General features: G+C 36.5%; 1 protein-coding gene across 3 annotated transcripts in view; it reads left to right on the top strand.

Moving 5' to 3' along the window:
* Positions 1 to 21,096, top strand: part of rho-5 (rhomboid-5) — a 289,374-nt gene that overhangs the window by 51,699 nt on the left and 216,579 nt on the right. For all 3 annotated transcript variants that reach the window (XM_068285525.1, XM_068285605.1, XM_068285447.1), the window contains exon 2: positions 7,053 to 10,023. In XM_068285525.1, the coding sequence (XP_068141626.1) occupies positions 7,078 to 10,023 (2,946 nt within the window). In that variant the 5' untranslated portion in view covers positions 7,053 to 7,077. The remainder of the gene's footprint in view (positions 1 to 7,052; positions 10,024 to 21,096) is intronic.

Consider the following 21,096-nt stretch of genomic DNA (forward strand, 5'->3'; position numbering starts at 1 on the left):
TAATATCGCCCGATGCCTAACAGTTTTTGTTTCGGGATATCTACCAACTCCTGATGTGTATTACTGTGCTGTCTTCTAGCCTTTTTATATGGCGGAGACTTTAAAGACCAACTACTTTTACCTCTCGGCTTAAACCAATGTGCCTTTTGCTGGTATTTGAATTTTGAGCGGTTATTCGGATTAAATGTTGTCCCTTTTTGTAATACAGCCTCGGACAATTTGTTACCTGAATTTATTTTGACACTATTTCTTAGATAATCATTATTTAATTTAACCATTGCCATCTGAGTATTCTCATTTTGTACTGGCTCTTTGATATATACTTTTTCTTCCCCAGATTTTACTTACCTCCGAACTGAGGTCCTGCCGGGGGCCATAAACTTATTTCTTTTACCTCAGCTTTTATCTTACCTCTAAGGTGAGGTCTTGCCGGGGCCCAAAAGGTTATTTCTTGTTTTGTTTTGTTGTTGAGTTTGTTTGGACTTGTGTTATATTTTTTTTCACCTTTACCTTTTTTCTTCTCCCAACGCTTTTTAAAACCTGTAACATCTATTGTTGGTGCCACTACAGATTTATTCATTTTTGATTCGGTGCATCCTGAGACGATCCAACCAAATTTAGTATTTTGACCTAGTAGGCCATTTATCTTTCTAACTCCCCCTTTTAAGATTTGGGTATATACGTCTACCCCTGTTATCATGTCAACCCTTCCAGGTTTTTGACATATCCACGTTTGCTATATTTAACGGAAGAGCTTTCATTAACTTTGGCAAAACAATTGCCTCAACCTTAAGATGTTTATCCCGTGGATTTCGCGTCTTCACATCTATTTTTACTTTATATTTTGATTTTTCGCTTTTATTAAGGACACGCCACTTATTTTTGTATATTGTTTAATTTTACGTAACTTTAATATTTGAGAGGCTTCTTCAGATAATATAGTATTCTGACAACCACTATCAACCAAAGCTCTTAATGTTTCAAACCCTCCATTTATTTTCTTAATTTGTATTAGGGCTGTGGCCAGTAATTTTGGTTGTGCCGTTACACAGGTATTAACGCTCTCCTGATTTTCTTCAAAAGGAGTAACGTATGGTGTCCTCTGAGCAGACCATTTCATTATTGCATCTCTTGTTGCTTGAATGCTTCAAGCATCGTGTACACAATTGTACTTTTTTGGCTATTTCCAGCCTTTCTTGAGGTGTTAGCGCTTTAAACTTATAGCACAGAAGTGCGTTATGCCAGGGGCCTTTGCAGATCGAAAACCTATCTTTAAACCCCACAGCCGACGTTTTTTCTAATGGTTTTTTCTCTTCTTTGCTCATGGCACTTAGCGAGCAATACCTTTGCTCCAAGTATTCCATGACATCAGATAGCAATTGTATCTGCCTTGTTTTTCTAATCTCACTCTCGAATAATTGCGGCGCGTCTGTATCAAATTTCCGAAGTTTAAGTTGAGCAAATATTATATCAACTTCATCGGATAAATTTTTTTTTAATTTTAAGTAAGTGTATTGACTCATTAATTATATCAATCACTCCTTTTACACTCTTTGCGGATTCATTGTTGATCATCGGTAAATCAACGATCCAATTTAACTGCTCGGAAAATACCCTCCGATTATTTTCATACCGCTTGGTTAACAGTTCCCAAGCGGCACTATAATTGTCCGCTGAACCTGACAATAGATGAGCTAACGCGGATTTTAAATAATTGAACTTAAGAGCAAGACTTAAATCTTCTCTTTTTTCAATTAACTCCGTAAATAATTCTACAAACAGGTCCCATTCTCTAGGTTTTCCAGAAAATGTGGGTACCTGTATTTTTGGCAACACCGGTAGTTCGCCTCTCACGGTAACATTCTCAACCTTCAAATTTTTCTGATCATTTATTTTTTCTTCTAACGCTACCAAGGTATTCTGAAGGTCGATGAACACCGCTTTAGATGAACACGATGTTTATTCTTAAACAATCTGCTTTTGACTTTGATTATCTGGTTTGAGCTCAATTTAAAAGATCGACTGTGCGACTTTGTTTCTGCGGATGATATTTACAACTGATCTAATTTCAAATCATTTCTCGGCCAACGCGTCCAATAAAATATTTCTTGTAATGGAACCGATAAATCGCTATTTCTTTTATTTTTCCCTTGTTTAAATGGTTTACAAAAAGGGTATTTGACCCTACGGTGCAGTTGGTTCCACGGATGTGTGGTGGCGGTGTAGCCCCTTTAGCTTTTTCGATGGTTGCACAAGTCGAGGGGTTTTGATCGGTAAGATTTTTTAACCGATTTCCTCTAAAGGGTGCTGCGCGTTCATTTGGTTTTGTTAGTGCATTGTCACTATTTTCTTTTCCGGGCTTAGCTTGGATAGATGCCCGAGGGCTGAACGCAGCACTCCATCTTAGAGCGATTTGTGTATGCATATCTTTCTTGCAATTTTGTGTTGTTGTGCATTTGCCAGTCGAGCAAGTTTATCAGAAATGTATTTACAGTGGAGAGCTTAGCAGAAGGGTTGATGGAATTTTAAAGTTATTCTGTATAAGCCTTGGCTTAAAAGGTTTCATGGTAAACTCACAGGGCTAAATCAAGTAAATCAAATCAATCAATTAAATGGAATACCACCAGTATAATCTAACATAGTGCAGATAATCGTTGTCCAACCTAGTGCATAAATTCGTTGCATCCAATTGGCGTAGTCGTCTCTATGCGCACCGTTTATGAGTGAGCGGAGCCGGAGAGAAAGCGTTTTTATAATTCTCCTTTACTTACACCCTTCTCTCCTTTATTCTTGCTATGCTTCATAAAAAACACAGAAACTTCTTTCCTCACGTACATCCATATGTCCATATCCTACTAGTCTTAGCTATTTTTATTAATGGTTTTCGAAACAGGGAATGATTATTTAGTCATCAATTCACAAAAGCGCTTTTGAGAATCTTAGGCCAGAAAAAGCTATGGTCATCTTTCTAACCGCCATCTTCCTTTTTTTCGAATCCAAATTGACCCTTTTTCAGTTCAGATACTGATGGTTCCAGGCTTCGGCTGAAAATATCGAGAAGTTTGTTCAGGGTGGGACTTATAACTGTCGGCTAGCAAACAGTTTTTTGAGGGGTTCTTTGGACCAGCATATTCACAATACAATACACCCGTGCTACATAAGATAAAACAAAGTCCTAGACCATTACTTAATTATTGAAATGAACTAGAAGAATAAAAAGAAGAGTATTTTAGGATCACACAAATAGAAAAGGATGTGGTATTTTTTGCGACCTTTGTGTTGTTATCTTTAAGAAAAGGATGTTTATATAGCTTGGCGTCTAAACCCTTCCACATTTTGCTACAAGAATGATTAGACAACCTTTATTCAAGCATTATAAAAGATATTTATACAGAAGGATTATGGAATAGCAAAATACTTCAATAAGTATAAGTCGGAAATAATCCGAATCGGATAAACTGAAGTGCCGCCCGCACTGTCAATGGCGTTTTTGAATCAAAACAATGGTTGACAATTTCTTTGGTTAAGAACTTACAACTTATTCCTCCTTTCGGTCCGTGAAAACCCTTTAACGTCCGCTGGATGATGTTATATTAAATCATATAGGCTATCTGTCTCTATAGTAAGTCACGGTGTGCGACGTTTAAGTCCACGGTATCTTAGAAACATATCCTACAAATTATCGGTATACAATTATAAAATTACTTGCTCAGGTTTCCAACATACAAACTAGGTGTAGGTTAAGTTCAAAAGACGTCTAGCCAGTGCGGAAGTTCGCGCGAGATTAAGTACAATGCCATTTTGCTGTAGACATATTGAACTTCCAAAATCGCATGATTATTTTTATCACGCAATCCACCCACCGATATGTTTGCAAGTTTTTCAAATCCATTTATTCTCCATCGGTTAAAAAAGTCGAATTTTTAGTCCATTGACTGATGAAAGTTCGACTCTTTTGATTCTAATAATCATACCCCATTATTTTCTTATCTAAACCTTATCTTTCTTCGTTTCTTGGAATCGAGAGTATCCAGCATATAATATACAGAAAGTATTTTTAAATTTTCTTATTCTGCTTCCATACAATGTGTCTGCTTTTGATCTGCATATGGTCTTCTGTCAGTCATTATTCATTCGCGTATGCCTTTGTATGCTGTATGGCAAACTTACTCAACCACAATTATTTAGCTACAACCTGATCTTACAAATGTTCAATCCTGGTGCCAGTTTAATCCTTTAAATCCTAACACTACCAAATGGAGGATAATGGCTTTTTATCGTTACTCTCCTCAACTGGTCTCTTCTTTTTTAAACAATAGTTCTTTAGAAAGCCTTAAGAGAAAAATTGACTTCTAACTTACATATTTCAACCAAATAAAAAATTAAAAAAATCATTATACAACGTAAAGTTCTCTACATCGCTTGTCGCTCCTATCTTAGGGTATGGAGTGTTTTAGTTGTATATTAATTTTGGTAAGAAGTGCGCAACGCATAGTAGGAAGAATCGCGGACCGTACAAAAATTTTATTTAAATATTTATGATCAGCACGTCGAGACGAGCTTAAATAGCCATGTCCGTTTGTCTATCCGTCCGTCTGGGTGAGCGCAAACTCCTAGGGCCTAAAAGCTACAGAGCTGAAATTTTGCACGTAGGCTTGTATATACTGCAGGGGTTCTAAATCTCGGATTCAGGTGGATCGGACCACTATACCATATAGCTCCCATACAAACGCCAAAGTCACAAACAGTGTTTATCGTGAAACTTAATACTATACATCTCATTACGCCTATAAACTACTGTGCCAAATTTAATCAAGATCGGGTGACTATATCATATAGCTCCCATAGGAACGATCGGTCGAAAACCGTGACATTTGTAAATAACTTCGTTACTTTTAACGCATTTCTTAATTTAAAATATCTGTTAATGACTGTGAGGACTTTGGCAACCGTTTGGTTATACACATTAAAAGTTCCGAACGTTTTCATCCCCCCGGGGCTGTCAAGAGTGTTAGCAAAAGAAAAGACAGGGAGAGAGAGAGAGAGCTGCCGCAACGCTGCCGATTTTGTGCCGAATGCGATAAATCTGTTCAACACGATCTTTTAGCATTTTCAAACACTGTGATGACAGCTGTTTTTATTATTTCTTGCTTGAATAAGGTGGAAAGTTATTTGACCAACAAACCAAAAGGTGTACAGTCCTTTTTGCCCAACCCAAAAATAGATTCTGAGGTACCAAAACTTTCGAGCAACATAAAAATCGTCCGCAGTGGTCATGTACAAAAATAGTATATATGTATTTCTTGTTTCTAATTTTCAGCGGTGATGAATATCATGGATCTCATTAAATAATATTAATAAACCTCAATAAAAAAGGTTTCTCGTTATTTACTCTCATCGTACAAAGTGTAAAAAATGATTACATTGATTTAGATGACACAGTTTTTCTAACGAGCATTTTTTTACTGCTTTTCGAAATGTGTCTGGCTAATAATGAAGAATGTCATGCACCACAATTTAAATTCATCGTTCAATTCAAACGTGATACTGTTCGGGCAGCAGATGTAGCAATATATTAAAACCAAAATGATACACAAAACATTGTAACGCCAAATATTGATGTGTTGAACAATATTCGGGGCGTCCTTTTCCGACTTACAGCAGTAGCGGATCTTTCTGCTGCTGAGTGTGTAATGCAAAACGGTATTAGTGGTCATTGCACTCATCTAAATTTCTGCTAATCAAAATATTTAAATTTTATATTATTCATACACAGAGTACTAGTAGAATATAGTAAAGCAGGCTCTCGACTTCAAACACATAAGAAGAAGATGCATAAAATTTCGCTAATTTAAGCAACTTTTGCCATAAAAAATCAGAGCCAATGATACAGTTTCTTTTTGAAATATTTAATTTAAAAATCACCAACGATCTGGCAATATTCACAAAATTCAATACCACTATCGATGCAGTTTTTTCGAAATGGTTGGATCTTACTTTAGTTACAATGATTAAAATGATTAAAATAATTGATTAGTTTTATTAATTCCGTTATTATTTGTGAGTTGAATACGCCTTTTAAAGACTGTTCCAAATTTAATCATTATCGGGTGACTATATCGTATATAGTGGCGGACACGAATTTAAGACTTTTTTTTTTTTTTTGACTTTAGTTCTGATTTTATCTGCACCTAAATAATTTAATAGAAATTTTATTATTTCTTTAGCTTGTTGGTTATTGTATTCAGATAATAGACCGTAAATGGTCTTCATTGTTTAATCCGTTTTTTTCACAGGTGCATTTGAAGAGAGGAAGGTCTGTTTTTTAGGGGGCATATATTTAAGACATTTTTCCAAAATAAATATAGATTGGCCGTATTGATAGGCAAAAAAAAGTATCTAATTATAATTTATTATTCCATTAAGTTATTTATTCTATTAAAAAAAAAAAAAACTTTTAAATACGTGTCCGCCACTGTACAGTGGCGACAAAAAATTTGAGACATAAATTTTTTTACCATAAATTCTGATTTCATTCGATTTTTACATAATAAATATTAGTGAAAAGTTTTGCAGTGTTAATTTATAGCGTTGAGTTGGTTACTCTATTGAGATGATGCACCGTAAATTTTGTGGGCGTATCTCCAACTGTTTTTTTTCAAAATGAAAAAAAAAACGTCCGCCAAAATATACCCACAAATTACTGTGATGATATGATGACTGTATTATATAACTGTCAAAAATATATAATCATGCTAAAAAGTATGCTACATGCGCTGCAATGCATGCGCCAGCCTCAAATAAGTTACCGTTCCATCCGAAACTTTTTAAATAAAAGGTTTTCCGACTTTTGCAAGTGTAGGTAAGGAAAGAGTTCAAAAAACTGTCCAGAGTATACAAATCTATTTACCTCAATTCATGTTTCACTAATATCTCCGTTTACGAAACCTTTAGTGTTCTGTGCCAATTATTTATCAACGTTTCCAACCTTATCTTATATTTGAGTTGCATGTTGCTGTCGTAATAAGAATTTCTTTATTGTTTTGTTACAGATTTATTTGATTCTGAAATAAAAAAATGGATTCCACTGGACCAGATCTTGATAGCAAACTTCGTAGAAATGGAAACACTATTACATGTAATACGCAGAATATAATATCTAATAATGGTATGATTTGTGCAGCACGAAAAAAATCTGCAAGTTTTCAACCACAAATTCAATTTGGATTTAATGCAAATGGTGACGAATCAATCCATTGTTCCTCAACTACTGGACGGTGTAGCCCGCATCCGAATGATATTTTTCAATCCCAAACTGGAAAACTTAAAATATCCTCTTTGGAAAAAAGTAATGATATAGCTATTGGACATCTGCCACCACCATCGCCTGCTCCAAATAGCGACTGCTTTGCATCTTGCATAAGCCCGACACATGTATCTATTAAATCAGATACCCTATCTATATCTCATAAACTTAATGTTGGGGTGTCTATATCCGGTACATATTCACATCAGAGGTGTGCGTCACCAAACTCAAGGTATAGATTGGATCGTTATCGTGATGTCCAATCAGTACCGAAAACAAAAGAAGCAGTTAATCATTCCTCTGCATTGCCATCGAATTCATCTTCAACTCGGTTGCTTCTGCCGGTTACACCAACGTTACCGTTAGTTCAATGTGATACCCTTAATAGTTTCTTGGGATCTACTGTACATACGCCAGTCAAACGATATATACCAACCCCACCACCTGCAAACGACATTTTCTCAGATTTGCAGTTAACCTCATCGTCAGCCACACTTCTGCCAATCGCAACATCAAGCCAATCTCAATATGCAAATATGCCACATAGCTATCGAAATAAATGTTGTCACACTGAAAATAGCGATACAGTGCAAAATAGTTTGCTGAAGTCAGCACAAACATTCAACATAACCGCATCATGTTCGTCATCATGCAACTCGCCCTTACCCACAACAACTTCAGCTGTATCTGTAGCTTTCTCTACACCTACCGATTGTTCCCCAAACACAACGACCTCGGGCATGCGAAACAAGACACGATCTACAATACCAAATTCTGAGATTACGCGCTTGTCAACTAGTTTTTCGGATGATTCAGAGCCCGTAATAGTCATATCTCCAAGTATGACCGCAAATAATCCTGAAGTCATTACCAGTACTGGTACATGTATTCACTGCAACACAGCACGCAGAACTACTGGCGTACATCAAACAACACAAACAACTGGCCCCATTAGTCCAGTACCACTTCCATTAACAATTCCATTGTCAATTCCTTTAACATCTAGTGAACAGGTGTCAAATGTTACAGTATCGCTTTCACAGGCATCAATGGAATCAAATGTCTTAACCGGCCAATTAAAGATTAATGATAACTGCAACACTGAGTTACAACGTGAATCAAATCACAATCAAATATTTGCTCCTGGATCCGGGTCTACAGTTAAGCAAATGATTAATACTCCACGGATTCAGCAACCACAGATGAACACAGTTCACAACATGCATCCTCAGGCACAACAGCAGACACCACAAACATTACCACAACAACAACAACAACAACAGGGTAATCATTATTCGTGTAAAAAGCGCTTAAGTAAATATATGAAGCGCGAAGTATCAAGTTTCTTTGGCGTGGAACTCAGCACTGAGAGTGAAGATTTTTGTCTTTGGTATGGACGGCACCGGCGGTTGGCCATTCGACGTTTCGGACTGTTACAGTCTCACTGTCAGGCATCAAATGGAAGCAATGTTAGTACTCATTCTTCCATAAACCACCGCACTACTCACGAGCAAAATCAAAATTGTAGTCACGTCAACTACTGTTACGCACCAGATCGTCCTGATATTTTACCTGCCCATAATGTGGACATATCTTCACAATCTCGCAAATATTATTCTAACAGTGACTTTCATAATGATGAGTTTGTGGAGCGTAAGCCATCGGTGGCACATATGTTAATGTCAACATTAGCTTACATAATTTACATATTTAACAAGGGATCATCCCGTCATTGTAATAACTTAGCTGATCAACGTTATTGGCAATGGTCGAGAAGTTTTGCACCACTACATGTTCAGAAAAGTAGTCCAGAAATAGATTCAGGTAACATTCAAGTCGATTATGAGACAGAATTTACCCTCAATTTATCAGATACCTTAATAGCACTTATTGATGATGAAGTATTTTTTGACAATCCTTGTGAATCTACTTTATCTTCGATTGATAGTGGTACGGAAATTGTACGGCAAATAAATAAACAGCCGCTTTCCACAGCCATGACAACAGGAACCACCGCTGGTGCTGGTGTATACATGGGAGAACGACATCAAAATGGATGGCGCACATCCGCCTTAAGTAGTAACGAGAACGGCAACAATGATATTAATCTTACACATGATCAGAACATACATCAAGTAAATACAAACCACATGCATCTAGGCAGTTCCATACCTAGTCAAGTTCATACAGCAATACGATCATCCAACTTAAGCTCCTCAATGGCATATCGTGGCACTCGAATTACAGCCCAAGTTCTTGACGGTGTTTTAGAAAATTCTCGACGACCCCCAAACAAGTGCATAAAATATTTCTCAGTTAACGACTTGGATGATCGCACAGATTATAGGCCTTATTTTACATATTGGATAAACACCGTGCAGGTAATAGTGCTTTGTCTTTCAATAATGTGTTACGGCATTGCACCGATTGGATTTGGATCTGAACAAAAGACTGGTCAAGTTCTAGTAACCAGCTTAAGTTTACAAACAGTGCAACATGTAGTGCAACGAAATTTTTGGATTGGCCCTCGTCACAATGATTTAGTTCATATGGGTGCTAAGTTTGCCGCTTGTATGCGACGTGATATGAAGATTACTGAAGTGTTAACTAAAACTAGACGTCAGGAGCGAGAAACGGCATGTTGTATTCGCAATGATGACTCTGGCTGCGTTCAAAGCTCTCAAGCGGATTGCTCAATAAGAGGACTTTACCCTACAGTAAGTACAAAATATAATTTTTGGTTTTTTTGCTTAAATTACTCCCCACCAGTCTTGTTACTAGTTTCTGGTTGATTAAGTTGGAATCGGGGAACCAATTGTTTGAAGATTCAGAGTTGCTTTCCTCCTGCAGCATGCCAGGGCTAATTTCATTCAGACCAGGCAATTCGTATCTGGCGAAAGATTTCATCACCCACTCTATACTTTTTTGCATGAATAGCTGTTGGAGATTTTCGGAAGACGAACTTGAACAGATTTTTAGGAAAAGAGAACATATTTTAAAAATACAACAAGAGTCATTACAATCCCAGATAAAAACAGGACTTTGTAGAAAATAAGCTATAAATAGTCCAAAGCAACCGTACAGCCGGAATAGTTTGCTGTTTATCTTTTGTCCAGATCTGGGTGATATTATTCGGTAATGTGTTTTGTGTTTTTGTTTTTGTGCATTTGGAAAATAAAATCTTGTACAATTTTAACATAAAGTAAAACGTACAACAAAACCTGCATTAGTGGTATTGTTGTTTTTGCTTACATATCTCTTTTGCTTTTGTGTTTTTACCGTTGTAGCTAACTCTCAAATTCTTGTTGCATGTGTTCAATTTGCCGCGCTCTCCCGTTCTTTCCTATTCTTGTTTGATTTGCGCTCTCGTCTTTAGCCTACCCGTGACTCTGTGATACGTGTTTTTGTTTTTGTGTATTCTTGCACTTTTAATTCTTTAGTTGTGAAGGTTTACTCTGAACATTAACCCTTGTGTCAGAACTGGTCAGTAGTATTTTATTTTTTTCCTTCTTAAAATTAAATTAAATGTTTAATAAAGTGGTTGTCTGCTCTAATGCGGTTCACGTTAAGTGTGCAGGTTACACAGGCAGAATCAAGGAGTCTATTGCTAAAGGTGGTGGCTTAAAATATGGATATGATGCTTGCCGGGAGGTCGAGAATGAGATGCGCTTATTCATATAGCGGACAAGAGATAGTTCACAAACTCCAAGCGGAGTTTACTGCGGCGCTTATGAATGAGTCTCCGAAACGTAAAAGAACCAGTCCTTGGGGTGTTTCTTTATCTGTTGATCCGCCAGTGTCTCTTATCGTTCCCGACCGGTCTCATGCACCGTCCACTCCTAATTTACAGCAATTGATATCGCTTAAGAGCCCGGTTGTGAATGCTATAAGTAAGGAATTACCGGTATTACCTGGGAATGATCTCTTAGAAACGATGCCAATTGTAGTGTCCGATGTGTCCGGGCAATTACCTATTCCAATAGAAATTGCCGATAGTTCTAAAAGTAGCGAGGGCCCCGTAAACAAGTTGAATGCTGCAGTGGGTGACTTGTCCAACATTACCGCTGCGGCTGACGCTTCGGGACCGCGGCCTTTCGTTGGCATACCACCAAAGAAACATATATTTGTTTCCATGCTAGACCCTGTTGTCACATCTGAGGATGCCTATAAAGCCTATATTCGGAAGAAAGTAAACGTCTCGAATATTGCGGTGGAAAATTTTTAATTTTGTTCTCGGAACATTTCGTCCTTTAAAATTAGCGTTTCTGCCAATATCATTGACATTATATGTCTGGAAGATTTTTGGCCGAAACATATAATAGTTAAAGAAGAACATTCAGCAACTGATTCGCCTGCCAACAACAACAACTAACACTATTCCTGCCACGTCAGCATCTGCTGGTGTGTCAAAGAACTAACTTCGTCCCTTAACCTGGGTTACCAAAATGTTAGAGGACTGAAATCTAAACTTCCTAATCTCTATGTAGATAGTCTTTCTTTTAAACACAACATTCTAGCTTGTACAGAGACGTGGCTAAATCCTGATATTGCTGATGCATCGGTTTTTTTCACAAACTTTTCTATATTCATTGCGTTCATGGTTGTTTTATCATCTGAAACAATTCAATTTTTTAGTACCCAGGAGACTGAGTTTGTCGGTGTTAAAGTTAATTTTAAATCTGTTCCTTTATTTCACCATCGTCAGACAATTCCTTTATTTCACCATCGTCAGACAATGTGGTCTATTTAAATCATTTAGAGGTAATTCAGTCTGTCTTCTCTTTAGTTTCCAGTCAAAACATGCTCATAGTTTTAGGTAATTTCAATTTACCTGCTTTAGCATTGTCACCAACAGATGAATCTACCATGTTGATGGCCTTCTTGGCTTATCCTTATCCCAAGTCAATCCTGTCTTAAATTCTAATGGAAAATCGTTAGATATTTTTGTTGTATTGGATTCTTCTTATTGCGATGTTTCTAGAATCGAGCCGTTTGTTCTCCCCGAAGACAAATTCCATCCTACATTAAATTTAAACATTGATCTGCCTTTGCTATCACCATTACTTGGTTCAAATAAGTTAAAGAAAACATTACTACTACCGATTGGTCTAAGTACAATTGTAGAGATATGAACTCAGCTGTTGGTTTCTTTTATAATACTCTGAATTCACTCTTTGATATTTGTGTGCCTCTTGGTAGGCTGGAGCGGCTTAACAAAACTCCCTGGTTCTCTCGAGAGTTATCCAATTTGAAAAATGTGAAGACTCGATATTATAAGAAGTTTCAAAAAACACGTCGATCATCAGACTACGCTCTGTATACAGTAGCTTGTTGAAAATTCATGCTGCTTAATACACAATGCTATAAGAATTATCTTCAGCTGTGTAAGTTCTCTTCTGACCCTAAACAATTTTTTAATTTTATTAATTCTAAACAGATGCCCTCTGTGCACGTATCTTTTTTGTCCTTTCAAAATAAAAAAGTTATCACTGAGCAGGCAATTGCTAATATGTTTGCGAGTTTTTTCAAAACAACTTATTCCTCAACGGAATATCGAGCAAGTCCGTATCCTTATCATTTAAAAAAGGCTAATTGCATTTTCAATCCAGTGATTGGTGAAAGTTTCTTTTTTTAGCGAACTTTAAGTAGTTAAACCTTTATTCTCCGGGGCCTGATGGTCTACCTGGATGTGTACTCAGGTTCCGTGCAAACGCATAATGTTAACCCATTTTAAGACAATTTTAAAATTGTTTCAACAGTCTGTCCAACTTTCCTCTTTTCCATCCTTTTGGAAAGAGTCGTATATCATTCCTCTGCATAAAAATGGCAAAAAGTCCGAAGCCTGTAACTATAGGGGTATCTATAAATTGTTCGCTATTCCGAAAGATTTTGAGTAAATTATAACTTCTCAATTGCAACATTTTGGAAGCTCTAATATTTCGCCATCCCAACATGGGTTTGTGAAACGTTAAACGATTTACAACCACTAACCTGTTAGAATTTACCTCTATAATTATCGAAGGGTTCAAAAATGCTAAAAAAAACTGATGTTATACACACTGATTTCAGTAAAGCCTTTGATTCTGTTAACCATATTCTGTTACTTTCTAAACTGAACGACATTGGGTTTCCACTTCTTTTCCTTTCTTGGGTTCGAGAATATTTAACAAATTGAAAACAGAAGGTCCTTTTTAAGTCTTCTTTTTTCAATTCCATTCCTGTGACTTCTGGTGTACCTCAAGGTAGTCATCTTGGCCCTCTGCTTTTCACATTATTCATTAACGATCTTCCATAACTCATTGTTCATTCGCGCGTGCTTGACGATGTCAATCTTTGTCTTACTTATAAAGATACAGATTCATTTAGTCGGCTACAAGCTGATCTTAAAGACTTTTAATCCTGGTGCCAGTTTAATCTTTTAAATCTTAACACTAGGTAATGACTTTTTTTTAACTCTCCTCAACTGGTCACTTATTTTCGAAACAATAGTCCTTTAGAACGTCTATACAATATGAACGATTTGGGCGTACTTATGGACCAAAGGTTAAATTTTAACACCCATATTTCAACCACGGTCGCAAAGGCCATGAGTGCTCTGGGTTTCATTAAAAGATGGTCAAAAGAATTTGCCTGAGTTATTAGCTCAGGTAAATCTGTCGGTACCATGTAGACGGAGTAGACATCCTATTATACCTCTAACACTTAGTCGTTGTTCTTCTTTTATGGTCCTCTGCTCTGATTACAACCTAATGGAATACCTGTTATCTTATATTAATATACTTAAAACATCTATCCTTTCCTATTTAGTTAAAAGATAGCCATAGTATTATTTGTTTGTCTGTTTTTTATCCCTTGCTTAAAGGGTATATTAGTTTTGGCAGAAGTGTAATGATGATCAGCACGACGAGACGAGTTCAAAAAGCATTACATTTTTGTTTCATTTAGATTCAAATCACTTTATTTCAATAAAAATGTCAACCTGTTAACGTTTTCGTTGACTTACTGGCTGAGTTCTCTTCTACTTGAATTGTGACTGCGCTCACATTATCTGTGATAGACAGTAGCAGGACACTGACACAGTTAGTTTAATTTTGTTAACATATCTAAAAAAAAAAATCAATTTGGTTATGTGGTTTTATTATAACTCGTAAATTATTTAGGTGTGGTGTCTCTCTGCTGCCATTGATCAAAATAATTTCTCATATAATGATTACGCTTCAAATGGAATAATATAAATTTTAGCAAAATTCGAGAGAGAAAACATAAAAAAAAATACGGTCACGATTCTATTTTTTGTACATTTTGTCCCAAATCTCGGGAACGGACGTATTTAGAGGCTAGATGTCTTTTTAACATTTGTAGTCCTTTCAATTCAAAAAAACTTTGCTGAAGAAAGTTTTTTAAAAAAAAAGAATATTTTAGAAGTTAGAAGCAAATAAAAAAAGATCCATTTCGAAAAAATGGCAACTTTGATGAAAAACTGCCGCAAAAAATGTTGTATGAAACCATCATGATAATTTAAAAAACTAATGATGCAGTTCGATTCGCAGGACCCGAAATAGGGTACAATGTTTTCGGGGTGAAATCGCTGCCAAAGACGATGCCGATTTTGACTGCCGTTGAGAAGACGTTGGACAGTTCACCAGTTTTGCAATCACTATTTTGCATTTCTTTGAAGGGGCATGATCGACTTGCTTCCCATGCCAGTGAGTTTGGCACTCTTTCTGTCGAGAAAGAACGTGGGGGTCTATTAAACCCCAATGCTGTCGTTAAATTGACTTTGGGGTTGTTCGTATTCGGAAGTTTGTTTTGGGTGACTACTATAAATTTCCGTAGAAGTACTCATTTTCACATCGCTCAATGAATTATGTAAATTACTGTTCATCATTAAAAAAAAGAACTTCGTCGGGTGAGATCATTAGCCAGTATCACCTATAAGCAGCTGATGCCAGTGAGTACAAATAGGGGTAAATATGAAGGCTAGTAGTAAGGGACGCCGTGCAAATTCAAGGCAATGTGGGCGAAGACATGAGAGCGCCATTGGGGATGTTTAAAGGGCAATAGGGGTATGCACAAGCCGGAGGAAACCCTGGGTAAGGCCTTCGTAACTTTTTAATAATTAATTTAAATGTTTGATTCCATCGATTCTTGATATGGATCAGCTAATTTAATCAATAATTCATTATTTAGATTGTAAAAAGATTGGATTTAGCCTATATATATATTTAAAATTAAGAGCAAAATGTCAGGCTGGTGTAATGGATGGATCAGGGGGGAGCGACAATGGCGTTTTCAATAAGGAAAAGAAAGCGTCGCATAGCAACAGAATAGGCTGTGTGAGCAACTGGAATATACACGGACAGGAGATGAAGTGACGGCTGACAAGGAATGAATATAAATAGACGCGAAGCCGTTAGTAAACTGGATGCTGCGCCAAGGATATTACATGATTTTCATCTTGAAAGGCAACAAGGGATTGACTCGGTGAAAGCTGTGGGTTGATGAAAAAATACCAACTGTTTAGCGGTATTACACCAAGCAATCACTGAAAAATAAAGGCAGCAGCATTCAAAGAAAGATAATCAAATAATGATAAATCAACAAGTGAACAAGCAAGTCAAGGGTATTTTGAGTAACCTTAGAAACTCATCAAGTAAATCAGGTCCTTAGATCAGGAAGAGCGAATTGCACTGCAAAACTGAAATTGTTGCGATACTCGATGTGAACAATCGATTACCAACATGATCAGTGTTGGCAAACCGATAAAAGTGCCCACGATATTTAAAAACACAAGTTCTACCAACATGTCTACAAAAAGTTGATAATAACAGCAAGAAATGTAAAGTAAACGTAGATTTGCAGCATGAGTCTAATAACATGGCGAGGGACTGTAAAACAATTCAATAAAAGCAGGCCGGGAAAAATTTTTGGTAGTTGGATGGACCAAGCTTGGCTCTTCGTGTACTGAGTAGTAAGCCAGACTCACACTGGCGACCATTCATCATCTCTTTGGGGAATAGTGACAAAACTACGTCCTGTCGAAATGATATCATGCATTTACCAACTAAAAATTTGTCACTGTAAACGTAAAACAAATGCATATAGTTTTATGCTCGAAAACTCAATGCTGTCAAGTTTTAAAAATCGTTCTTCGAGACATTAAAACTGTGGAACGAACATTTAGAAAATTGAATAACCTTTTTGCTTAATGAAGCGAGTTTGTTTAATAAAATTTCTCCTCGGGTTAGTTGCCAGTTTCTTTATGATTCTTATTGTAGTGCGATAGAATTTATTAAATCTAATACAAAAAGGGATTGTATATGTGTATGTATGCGGAAGGCATGCAAAAGTTATGTAGTGCTTGGCCGCCTAATCTGAAAAGTGCGTGCTTACTATCGGTTCGATTGACCATTAAATCGATATTTTCCAAATCTAACACCAAAAATTTATTATTTACTGGAAAACATATTCCGTTTACAGAGAATATGTAAACAATAAATCGCAAAAAACAAGAGAAAGGAGAATCAAAATTTAAACAAGTTTTGGAACGGTCCATACATTTATGACCAATCTGGGCAAAATGTTCGTTGCAATTTCTCAAAAACGAAAAACGCCAATAATTGCACACATTGTTTGGTACCCTGAATGTGTGAAGCAATTCCTGGATGTTGTTCTGCCATCTACCCATAGGGTGAAATGGTATATTAAAGTCGCTAAAATGTATGTTACAGGCAGAAGGAAGCTTCTCCGACCCTATAAAGTATATACAGTGGTGGTCAGCGTGTAAGCCCCTTTTTTTTTTTTTTTGATTTTAAATTTGATTTTCTCGGCTCCTAAGAAACTTAATGAAGAAATTTTTTCAGTTATTTGTTAGTTATTGTATTTAGAATCTGACACGTAATTATTGTCATTCCAGCTTTCGACGTTTTTTACAGGTGCGTTTGAAAAAAAAGCTCCCCCAAAATGTTTGACAATAGTTTAGCCCGGTCATTTCAAAATCTTTAATATTATAGTTAGACATGTGTATTCTTTGAAAAAGTTGTAGATCTAGGTAATCTAAGATAAACTGCATACCAAAAATTTTCATTTTAGCCCCAGTATTTATTTTGGGGCCTATCGAAATTTCGGGATTTTGTATGTAATTCTTGAGGTCTCTTTGTTTGGCGACGTTTTACGATACCAATTTAAACTTAATTATTATTTTCTTATTCTAAGTATGAAAGTGAATTGAATTTCCCGTCAAATGATACATGTTTCATAAAAATCCGACAAAAATTAGATTGATTTCATCGCCCATACTTAAAAAAAACCAGGTAAGCAAAATTTCCCATACATGCGTGCAAAGAAAGAGACGGAGGATGTGTGGGAAATTGTGCTAGTTCTAGTCTTTTTTTAAGTATGGGCGATGAAATCAATCTAATTTTTGTCGGATTTTTATGAAACATGTATCATTTGACGGGAAATTCAATTCACTTTCATACTTAGAATAAGAAAATAATAATTAAGTTTAAATTGGTATCGTAAAACGTCGCCAAACAAAGAGACCTCAAGAATTACATACAAAATCCCGAAATTTCGATAGGCCCCAAAATAAATACTGGGGCTAAAATGAAAATTTTTGGTATGCAGTTTATCTTAGATTACCTAGATCTACAACTTTTTCAAAGAATACACATGTCTAACTATAATATTAAAGATTTTGAAATGACCGGGCTAAACTATTGTCAAACATTTTGGGGGAGCTTTTTTTTCAAACGCACCTGTAAAAAAAACGTCGAAAGCTGGAATGACAATAATTACGTGTCAGATTCTAAATACAATAACCAACAAATAACTGAAAAAATTTCTTCATTAAGTTTCTTAGGAGCCGAGAAAATCAAATTTAAAATCAAAAAAAAAAAAAAAGGGGCTTACACGCTGACCACCACTGTATATTCTTGATCAGGATCAACAGCCGATCTAGGCATGTCCGTCTGTCCGTCCGTCCGTCTGGATGAACACGCAGATCTCGGAGGCAATAAGATCTAGAGCCACCAAATTTGGTATGTGTACTCGTGTAGTATGTAAATGTATAGAGTTAATTGGAATTTTGGACACGCCACCCTACGCCCCCAGAATTTACATAAAACTGTTTTTCTTAAAAATTATAACAGCTACCGATATTAAATTTGGTATGTAAGCTATTTGTTTTACTTGGCGTATGGTATACTCAAGTCGGCGAGTCGAGTTACTTACTTCCTTTTTTATATTAATTTTATTTACCGGCTCCGCATTCGTTAGATGCCTCGTGCCCGAATCGCTTAAAGTATGATCTGAAGCAGCCATGGCCGCTTAGGGTTTGGTTAAGGTAGAACGACAATGACTTCTGCTTAGCCGCTGTTGGAGGTCTGGGATAAGGCAGTAAGTCCAACGGCCCTTCGTAAATTCTGTCTATCGTTGCTACGGTTTTCTAAGGCCAATCACTCGTCCACCGGTGAAATTGTGCGGAGCGTACTGCAAATTCTCATTCCGCAGAGTCTATAGCTTTTCACCCGAAGCGCATTAGCCCAGACCGGGGCAGCATAAATGGTATAGATTCAGGGCCTTCCTGCACGTATACTCCAAATTCTCACGAAAGCATAGTCGTGTATCCACGTTGCATTGTTGTTCCCCTGCATGCTCCGATTATACGTGGAGTTGCACAGGAGTGGGCCCAGGACTGATCCCTGTGGTACTCCAGTAGAGATGCCAATAGCATCCCTGGCTGTGCGCACTACTGTGGGTATAGCGTCTACCGTCGGTCTTGCCTTTTTAAATCCATATTGGTTATGAAAAAGTCCTTCTCCTTGCCCAGTCTTGTTGAGCCTACTTGCTATGAGCGTTTCCAATATTTTCCTTGCTGTGGACCAGAAATTTTTTCCTTTTCTCCTTAGTAGATGTCTCACTAACTACTCTCTTCATGAACCTATTCGTGTTCTTTGCCAATCTTTTAACAATCCTTCTCATCTCTCTCATCACCTTTCGGTCACTTCACTTCGCTTTATACTTTTCAATAATCTACAATGAAACCGCTGAATATATTTGGACATCGCATTGCTTTCAACTCTTTCCCGACCACATTGGCTGTGAATCCTGGCATAGGTGGCGCATTGTGCAAATAAAACACCTCCACAGGGTCTGGGATGTTTGGTTGCGAATAAGGCTAAGCTTACTTTCATTCAATTTATTGTTATTTGTTTAGCTTGAGCTTTTTCGTCGACTGACAAGTTGACGTAAATAAATAATTAAAAATAATGATAAATTTTAAGTTAAAACAATTGCAAAAATTAAAAATTTATGATGTGCTTTGCCGGCTCGAGGTCAATTCGTTGGATAAATATAAACAGTTTGTTCTTGTTTAATTTTCCAATATATTAAAGCCACAAATCGGTGGTCATCTTCAGGGCAACTATAAATAACATCTAAGTGTGATTATATTTGATTGTATAAATGAGCGCTGTTGTCGGTATCTACCTTATAATTAAGTCTTATGTCGGGGTATTTATTATGTGCCGCATCTCCAAAGTGTAACGTTTGTTGTAATGTTGTTCTTGTATCAATTTTGCTCTTTGTGCTGTTGAATATACTCCGTAATGTGTTGTTGGGTTTATGTGCTATTTGTATTTGTTCTGTTTTATTATTATTTGTGTGATTTTAAGTGAAGACCATAAATTGTTCCATTTGTATGTCGGTTTCTTGTAGGAATATGATTTTTGGATTATTTATAAGAATCTTTAACTGGTTACAGTTATTCATATATCCGTTTAAATTTCCTTGGATTGTTTTTAACATATATATGTATATTAGTTGCTTATTGGTTGCTTACTCTAAAGAAGTAGTGTTAGTGTTTAGTTGCAGAAAGTTCTGTTATTAATGGTTAGACCCCATCACTGACGTGATGTATGATGCTGGTTTTTGATGGGATTAGGTTCGTTGTTTGGTCCATAGGTTTGATTAGTTGAGTTTGCTGTTGATGATTGATGAGGGATGTTTTGTTCTGTTTGTTGTTTAGTCGTTGTAAAGTATAGGGATTTTTGCAAATGACGAGAATGATATATTTTTGTTGCAGTTTTGTGGTCTATCTTTTTCAGAGTTTTAATAGCAGTGAATTCTTTTTGTTTAAGAAAGACTGGACATGATTTGTTAAATAGACTGTGATTATTTTGACTGTCGTATTCGCAGTTAATACAAAATTTTAGTTTGTCGCAAGTTTTATTTTCCAGAGTGTGTTCTTCAGCAGAGCAATCAGAAAATGATTTGGTTAATGAATTGCAATTGAATGTTGTGTGTCCTAGTCTAAGACATTTTGCGACATCTCAAAGGGAGTGGAATATATGGCCGTATGTTTACTCGTTCGTAGCCGATCGTGATAGTCTCTGGAAGGGTGAGTGAAGCGAAGGTTATGTTAATGAGTCCAGTTTCTTTAGTTGTGTTGTTTTCAGTCTTTAGAATTTTCCGTATTTCAGTAACATTTTGAGATTTTAGTTCATTTAATATGGTCTCATCGTCAATGTTTTGTAGTTTGTTGGAGTAAATAACTCCCTTGGAAAAAACGAGAGTTTTATGTTCCGAAACTGATACGGGAAAATCACCAAATGTGGTCATTTGAAGTTATTTATCAGTTTGCCGTTTCGTTTTTATAAGTATAGCTCCTATTCTTGATTTTTAAACATGTTTCGACTTCTCTGTTGCAAACGTTGTCTATCACTTTTTTTGTAATAAACGGGGACACATTTTCAAAAGTCTATTCATTGCTGAAGTCATTGTTGTAG

The sequence above is a fragment of the Drosophila tropicalis genome, unplaced genomic scaffold (genome assembly GCF_018151085.1).
Source record: "Drosophila tropicalis isolate 14030-0801.00 unplaced genomic scaffold, ASM1815108v1 contig_1002, whole genome shotgun sequence".
In the NCBI taxonomy this organism is placed as follows: Eukaryota; Metazoa; Arthropoda; class Insecta; order Diptera; family Drosophilidae; genus Drosophila; species Drosophila tropicalis.